Raw genomic sequence first — 17,392 nt, 5'->3', positions numbered from 1 at the left:
CAGGAATACTGACTGACAGCACTGCAGTTCAACAGTCATGCTGGGTTTAGGTGCTTCTTCCAAATGTCTGTTACCATGCAGACAAAACTTGATGTGTATTAAGGAATGTAACATGAGTAATTTAAAAGTACAGTAACCCAAATGTTTCAAATAATATATAAGCAATTTGGGTGCTGCTAATTTTTGCACAAAATACTATTTTAAGGTATCAGTAGTACATGATATAATTTACCTGCACATTTCTTGTTTGAACTGTGTTTCAACGCTTTGTGGTCTTCCTTCTTGCAGCATGAAATTTATTTTTTCTTTTGAAAATATTTAACTTGTGCTCATGGTAGCCAATCACCTGTCACCTCCCACTGTAATGCAACCAGACCAACGAAGTTGAGAGTCAAAGTGAGGATGTGAGTCAGTCTTTGAAGAGTTTTGTGTGATGTTGTTTTTTCCCAACTGATCCTGGGTCAGTTCTTGGTATGTCAATCCAGAAATAACTTTTTCATATAGGAAGTATCTATTTATCTGCTTCATTTTCCTTCCTGTAACACTGGCTGCTTTGTTCTCAAAGCATCCTTATGATTAGAGCTTCCACATCTAAGCCATATTATTGTGAATATTAATGTTTCTTCAATTCTCAGGGAACAGGAAATGTGGAAGAGCTTCTTTCGTGCTGACAGAAGTTGGTTTTATTTTGCTTATGACACAGTTATAACATTAAGGGGCACGCTGGGGATAAATATGATGGGCAGGCAAGTGTTTTTCCCCTTCATGAGTAGGCTGAACTTCCCTGCAGAGGATCCTGTGGGGAAGCTTGTTAAAAAGTGGAGCATTGAGCTGAGCTTCCTGATATCTCTACCAAAATATAGAATCCAAATGCTTTTATACTATTCCCTGAAAGTGCAAAGTGAGGTGTGTTACAAACTGCTGGGTCTGTGAAGACCATAACTCAGGAAAGGGTTTAACTGGGTGTTGGAATATTCGGTCTTCCTCACTCTACATATTGTATGTCTGGCCTCTGAATCCTCTGACTTGGGATTTTTCTGTATAGATACTGCTGCTCTCTGTTTACAAAGTATTTAAAATGTAATCATTGAATGACTGTGGATTTTAGACTCCATTGTGCAAATGCCCTGTGAGTGACTGAATGTTGGAAGAGAGATGGGAATCCTGTCCAAAATTTAAATTAAGGTGCAACAGTCCTGTTGCTTATCTTGCCCTCCATCAGAGAATTGATTTTTAGCTGTCAAAAAAACTGCTCAGCAGTGTGAAGTGCATTCAGCCCACACCTCCTACAACAAGCAACTATATTAAAACTGAGGAAGAGTGTGTGGCCATCAGTTTTCAAATACACTGAGTTATTTTCCTTGGAGGAGAACGGGTGCTTCTACGACTACAATTGAACATTGATGTTCCTAATGCTGCTGTCTTACTTGGATGGTTCTGGCCTCTTTCTCTCTGAATTGTGCCTTTGTTTTGTGGTTTTTAAGTGTATCTTGAATAGAGTAAATCTTAATCAGGCCAATACCAGCCATTTCATAAAATGCTCCGTGAAGTTGTCAATTTTCTTTTGCATCCCACCAGAAAAAGCTAAAAAAATCTGGGTTGGCAATGCAAATAAGTGATTCCTTTGTTAGGTCAAGCCATTCCATTAGGGTGGAACAAAAACAGCTATTCACACAAAACAGCTATTCACACAATTTGGCTTGTTTTAATTACTTTTGTGCCTGAAGCTGTCAGAATGGTTTTGGTGTTGTTATAACAACCAGGGCCCTTAGATTTACTTTTTTTTCCCTTAATCTTGTGTTGTCGAGTTCTAACTTTTCCTACTTAAGCTTGCATTTCATGCAGCTTGGAAAGTGAAGCAGTTGGCTACTTCTGTTTGTTTATAGGATTTGTCACTGAATAGTTTGTGCTGGAATAATGCTACAGGAGGTTCCATACATACAAATAGTTCTTTTGAGGCTGCACTGTGTGAAGTCATTGTTAACACACTGGATCTCACAAATCCATTTCTTTGTGGAAGCTTATACCAGTATTAGAATTCACAGTACAAATGGAGGGGCTGGGGCATCCCTTGTGCCTAGGTGATAATTATAAGACAAGTGGATACTGAGTTGTACTGGGGAGCCTGGTATCCGAATTATTTTGTCTATTCAAAAAAAAACCCAGTACAGGTATGACAAAAAATCACTGTCACAGAAAATCTAAATGGACAGTGGTCTTTACCAAGTTAATGTGTCCTGGTCTTATGGCCCATGTTGATATTTCTTTTGAAGTCTTTCAAGAAAGAGCCAACTGCTGATAAAATTGGGCTATGAGGATGGTGAAGGGCCTCGAGGGGAAGCCTTATGAGGAGAGGCTGAGGCCAGTTGGTCTGCTCATCCTGGAGAGGAGGAGGCTGAGGGGAGACCTCATTGCAGTTACAACTTCCTCATGAGGGGCAGAGGAGGGGCAGGCACTGATCTCTGCTCTGTGTGACCAGGGACCGGACCCGAGGGCACGGCCCGGAGCTGTTTAGGTTGGATATCAGGGAAAAGTTCTTCACCCAGAGGGTGGTTGGGCACTGGAACGGGCTCCCAGGGCAGTGGTCACAGCACCAGCCTGACAGAGTCCAAGATGCTTTGGGACAACACTCTCAGGCACATGGTGTGATCCTTGGGGTGTCCTGTGCAGAGCTGGGAGTTGGACTGTGATGATCCTTGAGGGTCCCTTCCAAAAACTCTGGAGATTCTGTGATTTTATGCAAATCAAAGGGACATTTGTCCAATGTCACAAAAGAAAGGGCAACTTCTGCACAAGAGCTGCAGAACAGTATTTTTAAAAGATCTCTGTTGGGAATGCAGCAGAGATGGAGGCCATGATGCTGGGATCTACTGATTAGTTGCACTCGTGGAGAATTTTCTGTGAATCACGTTCTCGAGCAGCAACATTACAGAGGGGAACGGCTCTTTCTCCCAGAGGTGATTGTGTTTTTCAAAACAAAACAGAGATCCAAAAAAGCCCAAACCAACCTTTTAAAGCTTGGATGTCTTACACAGCATTACAAGGGAGATTCCTGTTCATATTAACCTAATTTTTTTTCCTGTGATCTGGTATTTTTATTTGAATCAACTGAAGCTCACACTTGTGGTAGATGCAGAGAGGATTTTCGTTTTCCTCAAAATTTTATTGCTTAGCTTTTTCTTAGTGGCTTTGAATAAGTATTTCACCAGGCTGAGTGTGGTGGACCTGCTGCTTATCCTGTTGATCTTTAAAGGAGCACTTAAATTGCTGTGTTACAACTTTGCAAAGTTATTTGCCACTGGTGATGAGACAAGAATTGAAAGCATTTTAAAAACTTGAGCCACGGCTTTGTGCACCAAAAGGTGACAGGTTCTGCTTCTGAGCTGAACATTCAGCACCACATTTGCTCCCGGCAGGACAGGGGTGCTCAACCTCGGGCAGCAGCAGGATTTTAGGTGCTGTAGAGCTGTTTCCTCTTGCATGTGCTCATGTCAGCGGAGCACTTCGGGCCCTCTAGTGATGCCTGAGGTGAATTACTAGGAGGGTTTTTTCAGGGGCTGCTCTTAAGAGGAGCTGGTCACTAGAAAAGTGGAGTCTAGCACTTAGCAACCTTTGGAAAGTGGGAGGAGAGCTACTGTGACTCCTGTCTCTTCTGTATAATGTGCCTATGATCTGTAAGAGATCTCACTTCACTGAGGTTTTTCTCCTGGGGTAGTTTCACTTTCTGTTTCTGCTGTGATGTAGCTCTGTGAGAGCAGGGGAATTCTGAGAGTGAGAAAAATCCCCTTCTTTTCCTGAACCTCAGCAGTACTGGAAGGTGACTGCTGTTGATCAGCTGCTTTTCTGGTGGGAAGTGGTTGTGATTCTTCAGATTCATGTTGAGATCTGCATTACTGGTGCCTCAGAGCGAAGTTTTTGGAGAGAGAGACATGGCATTGGTTTTGTCTCTCATCGCAGCTCTGACTGAAAGCACTTTAAACCTTTCTCTGTATTTGTGTATTGTGTCTGGCTGGGATCAGGCAGTGCTTAACCTCTCATGTCATAGCACAGAAATCAGAAAAAAAATCAGTATGAGTAAAGACTGGAAAGACTTTTTGGTTTCTTTATAGTTTCCCAGAGGGATACTTTATTCTTAAAGCATTCAGATGGTGTCTGGTAAGCTAATGCAGGAGCCCAGGCTGGGTGATGGGAATGTGAAGGCAGACAGGGAAGCTCTCCTGCACTGGCTGAGTTGTAGTGTGCTGAGGCAGAGGGGCCTGGCAATAGCTCCTTAAGCATAACTGCTATTTAAGTACCTCTTGGTATTTGTGTAATCTGAACATTGTTTGAAAAGAGTTTTGTTCTCATTCAGTACTCCTAAGGGGAGGATTCCTGTGCTCTGAGAGCTCTTACTGCAAAGTGAAGCTCTGTTAGAGGACTCAGGAGTTTTTTCCTCTCTGTTCCTCCTACCAGTCTGGGATACTCATTGTCTGGTAGGAGAGTGCCTCTCCTTGCAGGTGTTCTCTTGTAAATTTTTAGGCCCTTTAGCTATCATGAAATGCTTATTTCTTTCACATGTTTTTGGCAGTTTCTCTTTCACTGGTAGATGTGTTTGGTAATGGCAGATAAAGTTGGGATTACTAAAATGTGAGTAAGTTTCCAATATAAATAGCAAAGCCGTTCTCCATGGAATGCTGAAGGTATAGGCAATGTCTCTGGAGCTTGGTGCCCAGGTATTGCACATTATTTCTCCTGAATTTCACCAATCTGCCCAGACATCCGAGGGCAGATAAAAAGAAAAACAAACAAAGCCATCACCACCAAAGAAAACCCCCAAAACACATGACTGAAGAAGCAGAAAATGTCACCAAAGCTTCGTGTTATCAGCACAGTTGGTCTCCCATGGCGGCTGCCTGAGTGTGCACCCACGTCAGCTCTGGAGATTTCAGTCTGTGTGGAGCTGATGGCAGTAACACCACCACCTGCTCTCAACAGCCACCAAAGATTGCTGCCCTCACCTCGGGGCTGCAGCTTTTTCTCATGAAGATTCTGGTTGTTGCCACGTTCATCTTCCCCGTGTGAGTGTGGTAGTGGTCTTGTGCTGCAGTTGCAGTTCAACCTGTCTGAATGTTACTGTGGTAGTTTTGATCACAGCTGTGCTGGTTTTTAAAATATGAGAGAAGAGGGGTGTTTTTTGTATGATCTGATTATTTTAAAAATTATTATTATTTGTGTGTGAAGATGCTGTGAGAATGGACATAGCTGTGCAAAGCAGTAGAATTAATGCTGATTTATGAGTATGGATTTTTATTTTTTCCCTTCTCTGCAGTCTTAAAGAATATCCTCACTTACAATAAGGAGTTCCCCTTTGATGTTCAGCCTGTCCCACTCAGGTAAGAGAGAACTTCTTGGACATCACTTCATGTACAGATATGTACTTGAAAGGGAGTACCTGGTGTGCACCTGAAACACATTTCTAGAGCCATCTGCTTGCCAGACTACTTTGTGTAAACTGGTTAAAAGAACTTCTGAATTCTGTTTGTCTCAGTATCACTAAAAACCAAGACCATGCTTTTGGTAAAATCAGTACTTGGTACATCCCTACATCTCTCTGAAATTTCCAGTATTGTCTCCTGTTTTTAGGCTCTGTGCTTTCTGTTGGTCTGAGCTCCTGCAGTCTCTGTCAGAGAATGTAGGTAGAGATAGAAATTAAGAAGTATGAAAGGACATTAAAGAGTGTTGTCCCTGCTCTATACTCAGATGCTGGCTTGTGAATTGACAGCCAGGTGGTGAGTGAGTGTTGATTCATTTCTTCTTTCTTGTGTTTTACAGGAAGATTTTAGCACCTGGAGAAGAGGAACACTTGGAGTTTGAGGAAGATGATGAGGAAGGAGGAGCTGGAGCAGGGTCTCCAGACTCTTTTCCTGCTAGAGTTCCAGGTAGGGGCGCTAGCCTTGCCATGCCAGCCTCTGTAGCTTCTCTGAGAAGCCTCTTTTTCCACCTGTAATTTGAAAAGCTTGGGTGGGGAGCTATAGGCTCATGCAAACAAACCCTAATGCTGTATTGGACAACCAAAAGGGTGGCCAGTGATTTTTTTTCTCAGCAAACAGTATCTTACTGTGAAACAGTTGTATGGAGAACTTGTGAGGGTGGTACTATCTACCTTAAATAATTAGCCTTTATTCCTGACTCAAACTCAGTATTTTCTTCCCATGCACTTTCTTAACTATGTGAAGTGTTTCAAATGTGTTCAAATGTAAATTGTGGCAATGTTTCTCCTGCAAGAAGCAGCACATCCTCCTAGAGGTGTGATAAGTTGTTGCTGGTTATTTTTGTGTGGTGTTTTTCAGTGAGACAGTGGCTTAGAGTGAAGCCAAGCTCTGAGAGGACAAAGGGGGGTTTTGATTTTCATAGCTTTAGTCCTTGTCCATGTGAAAGCACTTGTAGAACTGGATATACCTACAGAGAGGGTCTTCCTGTAGTTTCAGGTTTTGACAATTTAGATGTTGCAACAGAGGTTCTCTAGGTCCCTGGTGTAATTTCTTTGCAGAAGAAACAAGTTTCTAGTTCCAGAGCTGGCTAGCAAACTTTGTATTTCAGGAATGAGATAACAAGTAAGGAAACCAGTACTGAAATTATGGTCAGAAGAGCTGGGGTGTTGCATTACTGATGCCTGGAGAAAACAGATGATATTCAGATATGATCCCAAGCTCAGTGCTGAATGTGGTCCCTGCAGGCTGTACTGATGTGGACATGCACATTCTACACCTGTTTATGCCAAGCTCCCAAACAGGCCATAATATATGGTGCTACTGATTACTGACATTTGCTGTCTTGATCCTTGTTATTCACCATGATAAATCCATTTATGGAGGTGCCTTCTGTCTATCCCAAGCACAGCACAGAGACCTTGAGTAGGTGGTGGTGGATCAACAAGGCTGTGACCTTTGCCACAGTGCCAACAGTTAGCTCTGCAACCCATCAGAGCTGTGTGCATGTAGTGGACGTAGAAGCTGTGTATGGGCTTAAGCAAGAGTGTAAGTAGGTGATAAGCAGGCTGAGTTTACAGTTAAATCATTTTCAAAGAAGGAGAGTAGCCAAGTTGGAAAGAGGAGAGGTTTGGGGCTTATACTTTCTTACAGAAATACTCCTCAGTAAGATCATGCTTTTAAGAGGAGGTGAGAGCAACTTGTGACTGCTGTTTTTACATTGCCATCTACTTAACAGACTGCATATGTGACTTTTCTGAGCTACTTTTTCCACATTAAGGTAAATGTCCTCATAACTACAATAATCTAAATCTCTAAGGTGGTTTTGTACTATGTGTTTCCCCACTGGATGTAAATACTGTGGTGTTTCTTACCTGATTGGAGGTTGGTCTGTTGCTCTTCCCTGGGTGATGAGGCTCAAACAAAAGCAGTTTGCAGCCCTGGGGTGAGTCTTATGAGTAAAGTGAATTTTGCCTATCAAATTGACAGAGTTATGTTGCACTCCTTGCTTTGATGTGCCTTTAATCCATAGTGTGTGACTGTACTGTCTAACTGACCATGGTCTTGTCTTCTCCATGCATGGCTTCATCGTTATCACATTGCCCCATTCATCTAACCCAGGAGCCAACAAAGGTATGAGAACCTTTTAGTATGTACAGTAATTTCTGTGATCATGTTCATGTAGCTGTGGTCTTCTTCATGCAGCTCTTAGTGCCAACCCTCACAACACAATTTTTGGTAACAGTCACAGTACTGGGCATCTATCTATTGGTCTTCATTTGTCTTCAGTACGAGGAAAAGGGAAGGCCATGTTTGTTGATTCAAACAGCTCTCTAGAAGTCCTGCTGTACTAATGAAGAGGTTCTGAGTTGGGGTGTAGCCAAGAGTAGGTGTGTAGCTGGATTTTATTTACTGGAATACATATTTTATGGGAAATCTTACAAAGAGTATTTGTGTAGTTGGACTTCTGCGCTGTGTGGAGCTGAACTGAGCAATGGCTTGCCGCCTCTAACAGCAAAGGTTTCCTGCCTTTCTCCTGGTTATATATGACTTTACTCCAGTCCTGTGCTCTTCTGTGATCCATCTCACCTTGTGAGCCCAGCAGGAGACTTGTCACTTTTTCCCCTTTCTCTGAACGGGATTTGGGAGGGGAGGGCCTGAATGTCTGTGTCTCAGCTGCTGTGGGCTGCTGGCCCACTGTCTGTCTCTGGAACCCACTTGGAGGAGGACACTTCCTTCCTTGCAGGTGCTCCCGGCCCCCTCTGGCAGAGATGCCCTGTGGTTGTGTGTGGTGTGGCTGCAGCTCTCTCCTGAAAGGCCTCAGTGTGAGCCTGCTCAGGGCCCAGGCCGTGTGGCAGACAGCGGGTGGTGCCCAGCCCAGGAAGGCTGTACCACAGAGCGGGCACTGTCACCTCCTGGGGCTGCTGTGTGAAGTGGCTGCAGAGGCTCCAGCACAGGCCTGCCTGGGGCTGTGGCTCACATGAGACAGGCTACAGTCAGCTACTCTAGTCCACTGCTGGCTTGGCTGTTCCTCCTGCTGGGGCAGGAAGGAAACAGTGTTCCTTGGATACTCTGTCCTACTGTTCTCTTGTCTCCTGGAAGTGAGCTTGACTCTTCTGTCCATTGCAACTCTGCAATTTTACACATTCTGGAAAGCATTCTTCAAGAATAATTTCTCTTAAGCCACTGTTTTTATAATAAATTCCAGGCTGAGGCATCTTTCAGGTGATATTTCTATCAAGTATCACATCACTTAGTCCGTTGGAGTGATGGACAGGAAAGCTGAAGGCTACATTTGGTCCTGGCTCTTGAGGCCCATGCTGCTTTTAGGAGACAACTGAGAGATGGTGGAGCAAAGTTTTGTGCCAAAGAGAATGCAGGCTTGCTTCTGCCTTCACTTAGATTGAAATAAGAACTCTATCTTTGAGCAACTCTTCAGGAAAGACAGCAAGATTAACTAGAGCATGTGCTGCTTTGCAGAAATGAGGGATCTCTACTAAGTTTGCTCTCTAACATTTCTCCCACTGCAGTCAGAAGCCTGTCCCATGCTCAGAACACTGGGCTGTGTCTGCTGTGCTGTGTTGGGAGGTGTCTGCAGACACAGTGCTTTGGAGGCCCTGAGTCTCCTCAGGACAGGAAATATAGAAACATGCAGCATCAGAGATGGGAATGTGATCCTGAGAGGGTGCATGTGATCCTGAGTCTTGCATGTGATCCTGAGAGGGTGATTGGATGTGGGAACACTCAGGAAATCTTGCTGAAGCTGTGCCTGTAGTTCTCAGAGCAGAATGTAAGGTCCCCTCTTGCAAAGCCAGTCTCTCATAGGACAAAATCTTTGTGGTTCCCCAGCTCCTCAAGCAGAAGAGAGGAAAAAATTGTGTCAAGAAAAAACCCATATTGGATTTGTCAAAGGAAATTATTATGTTGTTTAGTGCTCAAGCCTTAGGATAACTTATTTTTTTCATTAGAAAAGCAAAACTTTGATTCAAACTTGCTCATGAGCCTGAACATTTTCTGTCCTGGTGCTTGTTCATCCAATAGGGGAGAGGGGCTTGAAGTGTGCTGGTTTTTGCTAAATTCAGCATGAAATAACCTACTCCATGTTTGATGACAGAATATCGTGACTTTTAGGGAGTTTGAACAGTCTGGATTTCTTGCCAGCTGCACTGTCTTCCTCAGCACTGTGAGGATTCATTTATACTGACCACCAGGTTTTGATGCTAAATGTTCTTGATGCAGAGCTGGGAACTCCTTCCTTCAGGCAGAAGGGAACTGAGGGGATGCAAACTCTTATTTTTTTTTCCCCCCCCTTAAGCAGAAGCCAGTAGAGCTTACTTAAGAATCAATTTTCTGGTTTCCTTTTGTACTGTGGGATTTGCAACGATGCCATTTTCCTCCTTAATCTCCCAGTCTAAATGTTCAACGTGAAGCCAAGTCATGTTCAGTGGGGTGGCACTCCTAATCAAGTGTCTGAACCTCCTGCAACTGCAGATTGAATCCAGCCTCCCAAATTTAACTCTCAAAAATGATACCAAGTGAGTTCCTTGAGTGGGTTATTCCGCATGACAGCAAGAAATAACACTTTAAACAATGCTCCCCTCTATTCTTATGGCACTAGTTTTTTATCAGTTGATTTGACTTGAGGCAGTCTTGGGTTTTTTGGGGGGGGCTTTGAAATTTGTCAAATGATGTTTGGTGTCTGTGCACACAGACATTCCCATGGTGCTGTGTTCTATTGGGATATGAATCTTTGGAGTTTGTACCCCCTAAGAACAGCATCTTCCATGAGAGAAGATGGGACAAGCAAAGCCTCTGCTGTGAGATGACACCAAGGGTTAATAATATGCTTTACTCTTTCCAGGTACTTTATTGCCCAGATTGCCATCTGAACCCGGGATGACATTACTCACCATCAACATAGAGAAAATTGGTCTGAAAGATGCTGGGCAGTGCATTGATCCTTACATCACAGTCAGTGTAAAGGGTAATGATTTCTGTTCTGCCTCCTCAGTGCTGCTTTGGAGAGAGTGCATTTTCTGAAAGCTCTATTGATTTTTCAGCCTGCCAGGAAAAACGTTTGTTGGTAGTTCTATTGTGGATTTAGGGCTTCTGCTTTAATCACGGGTGGAAAAACTCTGTATTTGAGAGCTACTGGGAGGTGAATTCTGCAGGATACGCTCCTCTCTGTGCACTCAGGGGTGCCTGTCCCTGCTGAGAGCTGAGTGACTTTGCCCTACTTCTCTGCCATGACTTCTGCAGCTGACTCCTGAGTACAGATCTTCTTGGACTGTGTGTACTCCCCACACATACTGGTCTCCAGGCTTTCTGGAGATGGGGAACCACGGCCCACTGACTCCATTCTTGCCCTCTCATTCAACTAATTTTGTAGTACTACAAATATAATCTTACCAGGGCTTGAGGTCTAGAGGAATGGGTATGAAGCTGGGAAGCAAAGCTTGCAAATGAAATAAAATAAAAGTGTTAGCCTGGCTAGTGAAATGCTTTGGCCAAAGCCTGGTGGGCTGAGAGCCTCCATAAATCTGGAAGAACCTCTCTCTCTGTCAGTCCAGGATAGGCAATGTTAGGATTTCTCTGTTTCAGATGGTAACATAGTTGGTGTCTTTTAAGGCTGAGATTTTTTTGGTATTCACACTCTTTCTAGTGGAAGTATCTGTCCCCCATTTTGTATTTCTTAGCAGGAAGCCCCTGTAGTCAAAACTGCTTACCCTTGCCTTGTTCTGCTTTACTTCAGCTTCTCTTTACAATCTTTGTAGGAGTTAGATTTTTTTTTTGTTTATCATGTAAAAATCTGTAGCTGAGCCAATATCCTCTTGTTATTATCAGTTGTGATAATGACCTTGTATGCGTCCTCTTGAGATGTGCTATTGGATATTAAATGTAGGGATGAAACACTTGTCAGATGTGTGATCAGTGCTTCCTCCACCAGACGTCCTCTGGCACAGGGGAAGGATCAGTTATCAAACGTCCCTTGAATACTTACCAGGGCTTTTAAAACAAACATTCCTTGTTCCTTGCCACTGAAGTGTTTGTCTCATTGCACACTGCTAAAACTGCTGCTGTAGCTCTCATTTCCCTTCTGGAGCTAAGGGAGACTCTGTGTTGCTGGGCTTGCTTTCCCAACAAGTCTCTCTGTTAACATGAGGCTCCCTGTTTCCAAACTCATTGGAAATGGTGTGGCTGCCAAGTAATGAGGTAGAAACTAGGATCAAGAAGTGAGTGTGTGGGCAGGGTATGCCTGAGTCTGCTAATGGTGTCTTTTGATACTTCTATTTCTCAAAGTTTTTGGTCAGGAAAAGTATCTCTGAAGACTCATTTTGTCACTGTTAGGAGTCTAAGGACACTTAGTAGCTGATTTCCTTGGTTCTAAACCAAGCTGCTTTTCTGCAGGTTTGGAGAGAGGTTTGTTCCCGATGCAGCATTGGCAATCCCAGCCCATGCCCTGGATGACGGGAATCACTGGTGCTCCAGGGCCTCAGCCTGTGCTCCAAGCACAACGTGTGCATTCCATATCTGTAATCTTGGCCACATCATTAGCAACTTCCTCTGCCAGAGGGAAAGGGATCGGGAATGAGAGGAAAGACAGTAAGAGGACAAATGTACCCCTGGAAACAGCAGAGGCTTAGTGAGAAACAATATTGGCTGTGCCACACCAGCACAACCAGGGGCTGGTGCTGAGAGCTGGAGTCCATCCCATGGCCCTGCAATGCCTCTGTGGAAAACCCAAGAGGAATAATGCTTGTTGTGTCTAGGGACAAAGCAGGGCATACACAGGATGTGTGAGCTGTGCCCTGCAGACCCTGTGTGGAAGGCAGCCTTTGGTGTGTATCCCACTTGGGCTGGAGCTTTGCTGCAGTCCTGTGTGCACAGGAAAGGGAATCTTTTGGTGACAGCAGAAAGAAATGCCCTCTTTAAAAGAGGGGTAATTCCTTTTTTTATCTGAAATATTGCCAGAACTTTAGCTGCTTTCATGTTGTAATCAAAAAGAAAAGGGATATGATTTCCCCTTTTTTAGGTTTTGTGGAAATAGCCAGGTGTGCGTGAACTTCTTCTGGCAGGATTAGGAGAGACTTGTAAATCTCTTAAAGCTGAACCTTAAAGTCTGAGAAGCTTCTGCCATTCTCATGCTGTTTCTTTCCTGCAGATTTGAATGGGATAGATCTGACTCCTGTGCAAGATACTCCTGTGGCTTTGAGGAAGGAGGACACATATGTCCATTTTAATGTGGACATCGAGATTCAGAAACACATTGAAAGACTAACAAAAGGTATGTGGTACCAGAGACCTGAAACAGGGCCCAGGAGCTTTGGGAGCACAGACACTGGGCTGCTCCTGAGCTGGTGCTGCAGGGCTCAAGATCCAGACAAGGATAAAAATAGACCTTTGCATCCTGTCCCTTTCAAATTGGTCACTGGGATGGCTTGCAGGCAAGGGAGAAATGAAAAGAGATAAAAACAGAGCAGTGTGCTCTGCTACACAGGTATTGAGCTGCTTTATCACCTGCTTAGTCATTGGTACCTGGGTGTGAGCAATGGAGTGAAGAGTTTAAGCTGTTGAGAGTGTGATGGGCATTGTAAGAACACGATGTAGCTTTTGAGTAAATAACAGAAGTGTTGGAGATAATTCCCTTCAATTTAAGTAGAGCAACTTAATGGCAGATAAGTTTTCAGATAACTCTTACCCATAATTGCTAACTTTTCTATTCAACAATTTTTCCCTCCAGGTGCAGCTATTTTCTTTGAATTCAAACACTACAAGCCTAAGAAAAGGTTTACTAGCACCAAGTGCTTTGCTTTCATGGAGATGGATGAAATTAAACCTGGGGCAATTGTTATAGAACTGTAAGTGACTCACAATTATGGATGACAGTGACAGAGGAAATGAACCAGCCTTCAGTTACAATGTGTGGCTTGTTGCATTAAGGAAGGTTTCTTGGACTCATTAGATTGACTTCCTTAAAGAATACTTTAATAAAAAGGGGAAGATAAAATGCTTTTAGGCAAGTAAGATGGTTAGACTCTTCTCAGAAACTAGACCTGTTTCCAAATAAAATGCTGGTGTTAGTAATTTAATTTTGTATGAATTTAATGAAGTCTGTAGGGGAGATTTTAATTTGGAGTTTAGCCTGAGTGTCAGATCTGATATATTTTAAAAAATAATCAACTCATTCTTTTGGTACAGAACTTCTGTAAAGGAAATCTGATTTGAGGCATGAGGTACCGATTTGCAATTAAGTTTATGAACATTTCAAAGTAGTGTTGAGTGGTCATGGTGTGCATCCTCCCCTTGCTGAGTGGCTGAAGGTCTGAGGGAGGGGTTTGGTTTTTTATTCAAGAAGACGGTGAATCTTGCAATTCTTGGAAGAGTGCTTAGTCTGTGCTAGCTTGGAGTACTTCTGAAGTACTGAGTAGCCGATACTGGGTCTCTCCTACAATCCAGAGTATTATGTTGGGAATCTCCTTACGAAAATATTAAGTTCATTTACTTCATATTGAAATTTTTCTCCTGTAAAAATCATCATCCAGAGAAAATACCATTTCTTCATTATTGTTGCTTCCAGCAAGCCTTGTCAGATGTATTTAAAAGATGAGGGTAATAAGATCTGTACAGGATGAGCTTTCTAGATTGCTTTCATCCTCCTGCACAGCCATTAGCGCTTGGATTAATGCACTTTCTTGTGGTTACAGGTACAAAAAACCCACTGACTTTAAAAGGAAGAAATTGCAACTGTTGACCAAGAAACCACTTTACCTTCACCTCCATCAAACATTGCACAAGGAATGACCCCAGTTGTGAGACCTCTGTGAACTGAACCACAAGTCCTGGTAGCTGTGTAGTAGCCTTAGGCTCCGAGGGGCGGGAAGACGACTCTGTTCATGCCAGTAGGTCACACGGGACCATCACCCACTGCACAGCACTACTTCAGGGGCAGGGACAAGCCCACCATGCAAGTGCAAGATTTTTTTCAGTAACTTCTAGCTACAGGTTTTTCCAAGAGCCCTGATATAGGTTGACTGCTTTTCCTAAGTTTGCTGTTCATCACTTTTTATCTTTAAGCGTTATTCTCCTTTTGCCTCAAGCTCCCCCTGAGGATGGAGAATGCCCCTTTGCCAAACCTGCAGCAATAAAGATGTGGCAGGCCTACTAACTGTTTACACTGCTGTGCTATTGTAGTTCCTCTCATCTGCATTTCAGAGTCCTCTGGAGTGGGCAGGGTGAAAGAAGACTGGGAGAAGGACGAGGTGGGCTGGGAAGGAGCTTGAGGTACTGCAAGTGCTTTGAAGTGAGGGAGAGGAGAATGCGGGTCAGGTGGGTGGCCACAAGTCCCTGTGGTCGGGTCAGGAGGAGGACAACTGCAGATGAGAACACTGAACTATGATTTTACAGCCCTGCCTGAGTTTTGAATACATGTTACAATCCTTGCAATCACTGTTACTCCCTACTAGAGCTGTTACTTTCTGTATCTTGTCACAGAATGGTTTGCAAAGGTGGGTGGGGGATAGAGAGGCCTTCTCCAGGGCTTTGTCCTGGTGGCAGTGGGCGTTTTGCCATTTCAGTGACAGCAGGACAGGCCCTCAGTGTTGAAGTGTCATTTTTCCAGAGCTTTGTATAAAGTAGGTCTGGCTAGCAGGCTGACCCACCTTTTACATGAAACTGCTGTTCTTATGGAAACTGATTGTATGCAGTTTTCTGCATATTTTGTGCAAGTCTGGAAACTTACTCAAAAAAATTACCTTTTTATGTAAGTAGATAGGATTATCATTTATTTTCTATATTTTTGATTTGGTGTGTAATAAGCTGCAGGACATTGGCTTATTGTGACACACTTGCATTCACCTTTTGACCTGAAAAAGGGACAGAAGTAGAACCCAGTCAAATCTTTCATATATTTGCGTGGATATTTAATATGATACTTTATGGTTTGATAAACTTCTTGCATATCTAACTAGTGCCTGAATACTCTGCTATGCTAACTGAAGACCCAGCTCCCAAACTAGTGTCAATTATTTTTAACAGCCTGGATGCAGGTGTATCATCCGTTCCTCTTTTCTGTCACCTCACCCCAAGATGTTACATCATGTGTTAAGGGAAGGGATGTTACTTTTCTTCATGCTGTTTGTCTTTCTCCACTCAGCTGTTCAGCATTTTTAGCTTTACCATGTTGATTAGGATAAAAAGCTGGTTTTGAATGTCCTAATCTTCTTGCCTTTCTTTGCTCTGGTATAACTAGGGATGACATTATTTAGGTGTTACAACAGAAGTCAGCAACACTTGCTCTAATTCCACTGCTGGTTGGAGGGGAAAAAGGGCAGGTGAAATGTCCTGGTTATGGGTCTTTACAATACCCCACTGGTTCTAAAGCTGATGGGTGACTATCAAGATATCCCTGTGAGTTATGGAAACACCTCTGAATGCAGCATTCTGGACACCAGACTAAAGGAGGATACCTACACTGATAAAAACCAAATACAAATCATCCTCTGAACTCTGCAGAAGGACAGAGCAAAGCGTTAGTATGGGGTTGTAAATAAATCTGAGCTTGGCCCATTTACCTGGCAGTCGCCCCTGGCTGGCTCAGAACTTGTTCTGACCAAGGAACTGCAGGCACTGAGTGGCCCCGCAGAGTGGAAGGGCTGGTTCTGGAGTTCAGTCCAGCCCTGCCATCCAGGGTAAGCACTGCAGTTGAGTGTGTGGGTCTAAGGTGACTCCTGCTGCATCCAGAGGGAGATTCCATCCAACTTTTAAGTTCTTACTGTTAGCTGGGATGGGCAAGAGAGAGGAGACAGTGAGCACCACAAAGGCTTGTATGGGGAAGGAAAGATCCTGAACTTAGAGAACTTGACTTTCAATCATGGATGTTCATCAATGTGTCATCAGCCACCCTGCAAACTGAAATATTGTCCCTTGAAAGTACAAACCCATCGTTTCTGCTGCTTACCTGGACCCTTCCCCAGCTTGTAGATGTCTGTATTAATGCCAGTTATATGAAATGTCAACTTTGAAGTATTTTTGTTAAATACACAAGTAGAGCTTTGTATTTAACTGATTGTGAATTCATGTCTGTTGAGTGTGAAATACCATTTTTAAAGTTGCTTCTATCCCTTGCCTTTTTTCTGTGAACTGTCCCACTGCCAGCACTGCTGCTGCACACACCAAAGGCTTTGGGATTGTTTTACGCTTCAGTGATGTTCCAGCTTGTCTTTCATCTGAAATCTAAAGCTTTACACTTGTACTGTAAGAATGTAACACCTAGATGGCAATTTTAATGGCTGCTTGTACTCTGGCAGTAAAGCTGTAATGGCCTCCCAGTAGGGTTTTTTATTATTCTGCATTGTTTTCCTTTTTTCCTCTCTCAGGCTGCCTTTTGTACAGTGCACTTGTGAGAAACCTTACTCACCGAGACAGTCAAAGGCCTGGTGTTCCAAATACTTGCACTAACACTTGAACTGCAAGTGTGGGGTGTGTTTTGAAAATTATTCAGTGTTGGTAGCTGCAGTAGAGGTTTACATGGTTTCACAGCCCCACTCTGCTTTACAGAAAGATGCTACTTTCTTTTCTGATGGAAGAAAAAAGGCTCTCCAAGTCCAGCCTTCCTGTTAAAGAAGTTCAATTGCTCTTAACCCTGAGAAAGATGAAAACTCAGCTCTCAAACTTTGCTTGATGCTGCAAAGTGCTCTCAAAAGCAGAAAGCAATTTGGGAAGTTCTGAGTTTCTCTAGTGGAGAGGCACTGCAGAAACACAGGTCAATTCCACAACTTCATCAAGGTTTCCAGCTCTGGAAGCTGTATCCTCCTTGGTCCTCATTACATGAAGCAAGTCCATATTGTGTCAGAGTAGATCAGCATGAGGGTAACATGGTCATTACCCTGCAGCAGCATTAATTTGGCCTCGATTCAATTCTTGTA

The 17,392-nt window shown here is 43.4% G+C and overlaps 1 protein-coding gene across 1 annotated transcript in view; it reads left to right on the top strand.

Moving 5' to 3' along the window:
• The window catches only part of AIDA (axin interactor, dorsalization associated), a 26,151-nt gene extending 9,356 nt beyond the window's left edge, over positions 1 to 16,795 (top strand). Inside the window, exons 5-11 of the mRNA XM_017729604.1 lie at positions 5,309 to 5,372; positions 5,812 to 5,918; positions 7,590 to 7,601; positions 10,330 to 10,452; positions 12,631 to 12,753; positions 13,210 to 13,327; positions 14,174 to 16,795. Coding sequence (XP_017585093.1) covers positions 5,309 to 5,372; positions 5,812 to 5,918; positions 7,590 to 7,601; positions 10,330 to 10,452; positions 12,631 to 12,753; positions 13,210 to 13,327; positions 14,174 to 14,270 — 644 coding nt within the window. The 3' untranslated portion in view covers positions 14,271 to 16,795. The remainder of the gene's footprint in view (positions 1 to 5,308; positions 5,373 to 5,811; positions 5,919 to 7,589; positions 7,602 to 10,329; positions 10,453 to 12,630; positions 12,754 to 13,209; positions 13,328 to 14,173) is intronic.
• The last annotated feature ends 597 nt before the right edge of the window (positions 16,796 to 17,392 follow it).

Source organism: Corvus brachyrhynchos, unplaced genomic scaffold (assembly GCF_000691975.1).
Source record: "Corvus brachyrhynchos isolate BGI_N302 unplaced genomic scaffold, ASM69197v1 scaffold101, whole genome shotgun sequence".
Taxonomy (NCBI): Eukaryota; Metazoa; Chordata; class Aves; order Passeriformes; family Corvidae; genus Corvus; species Corvus brachyrhynchos.
Note: the sequence above shows the minus strand (reverse complement) of the source record. Positions and strands in the feature narration are given on the sequence as shown.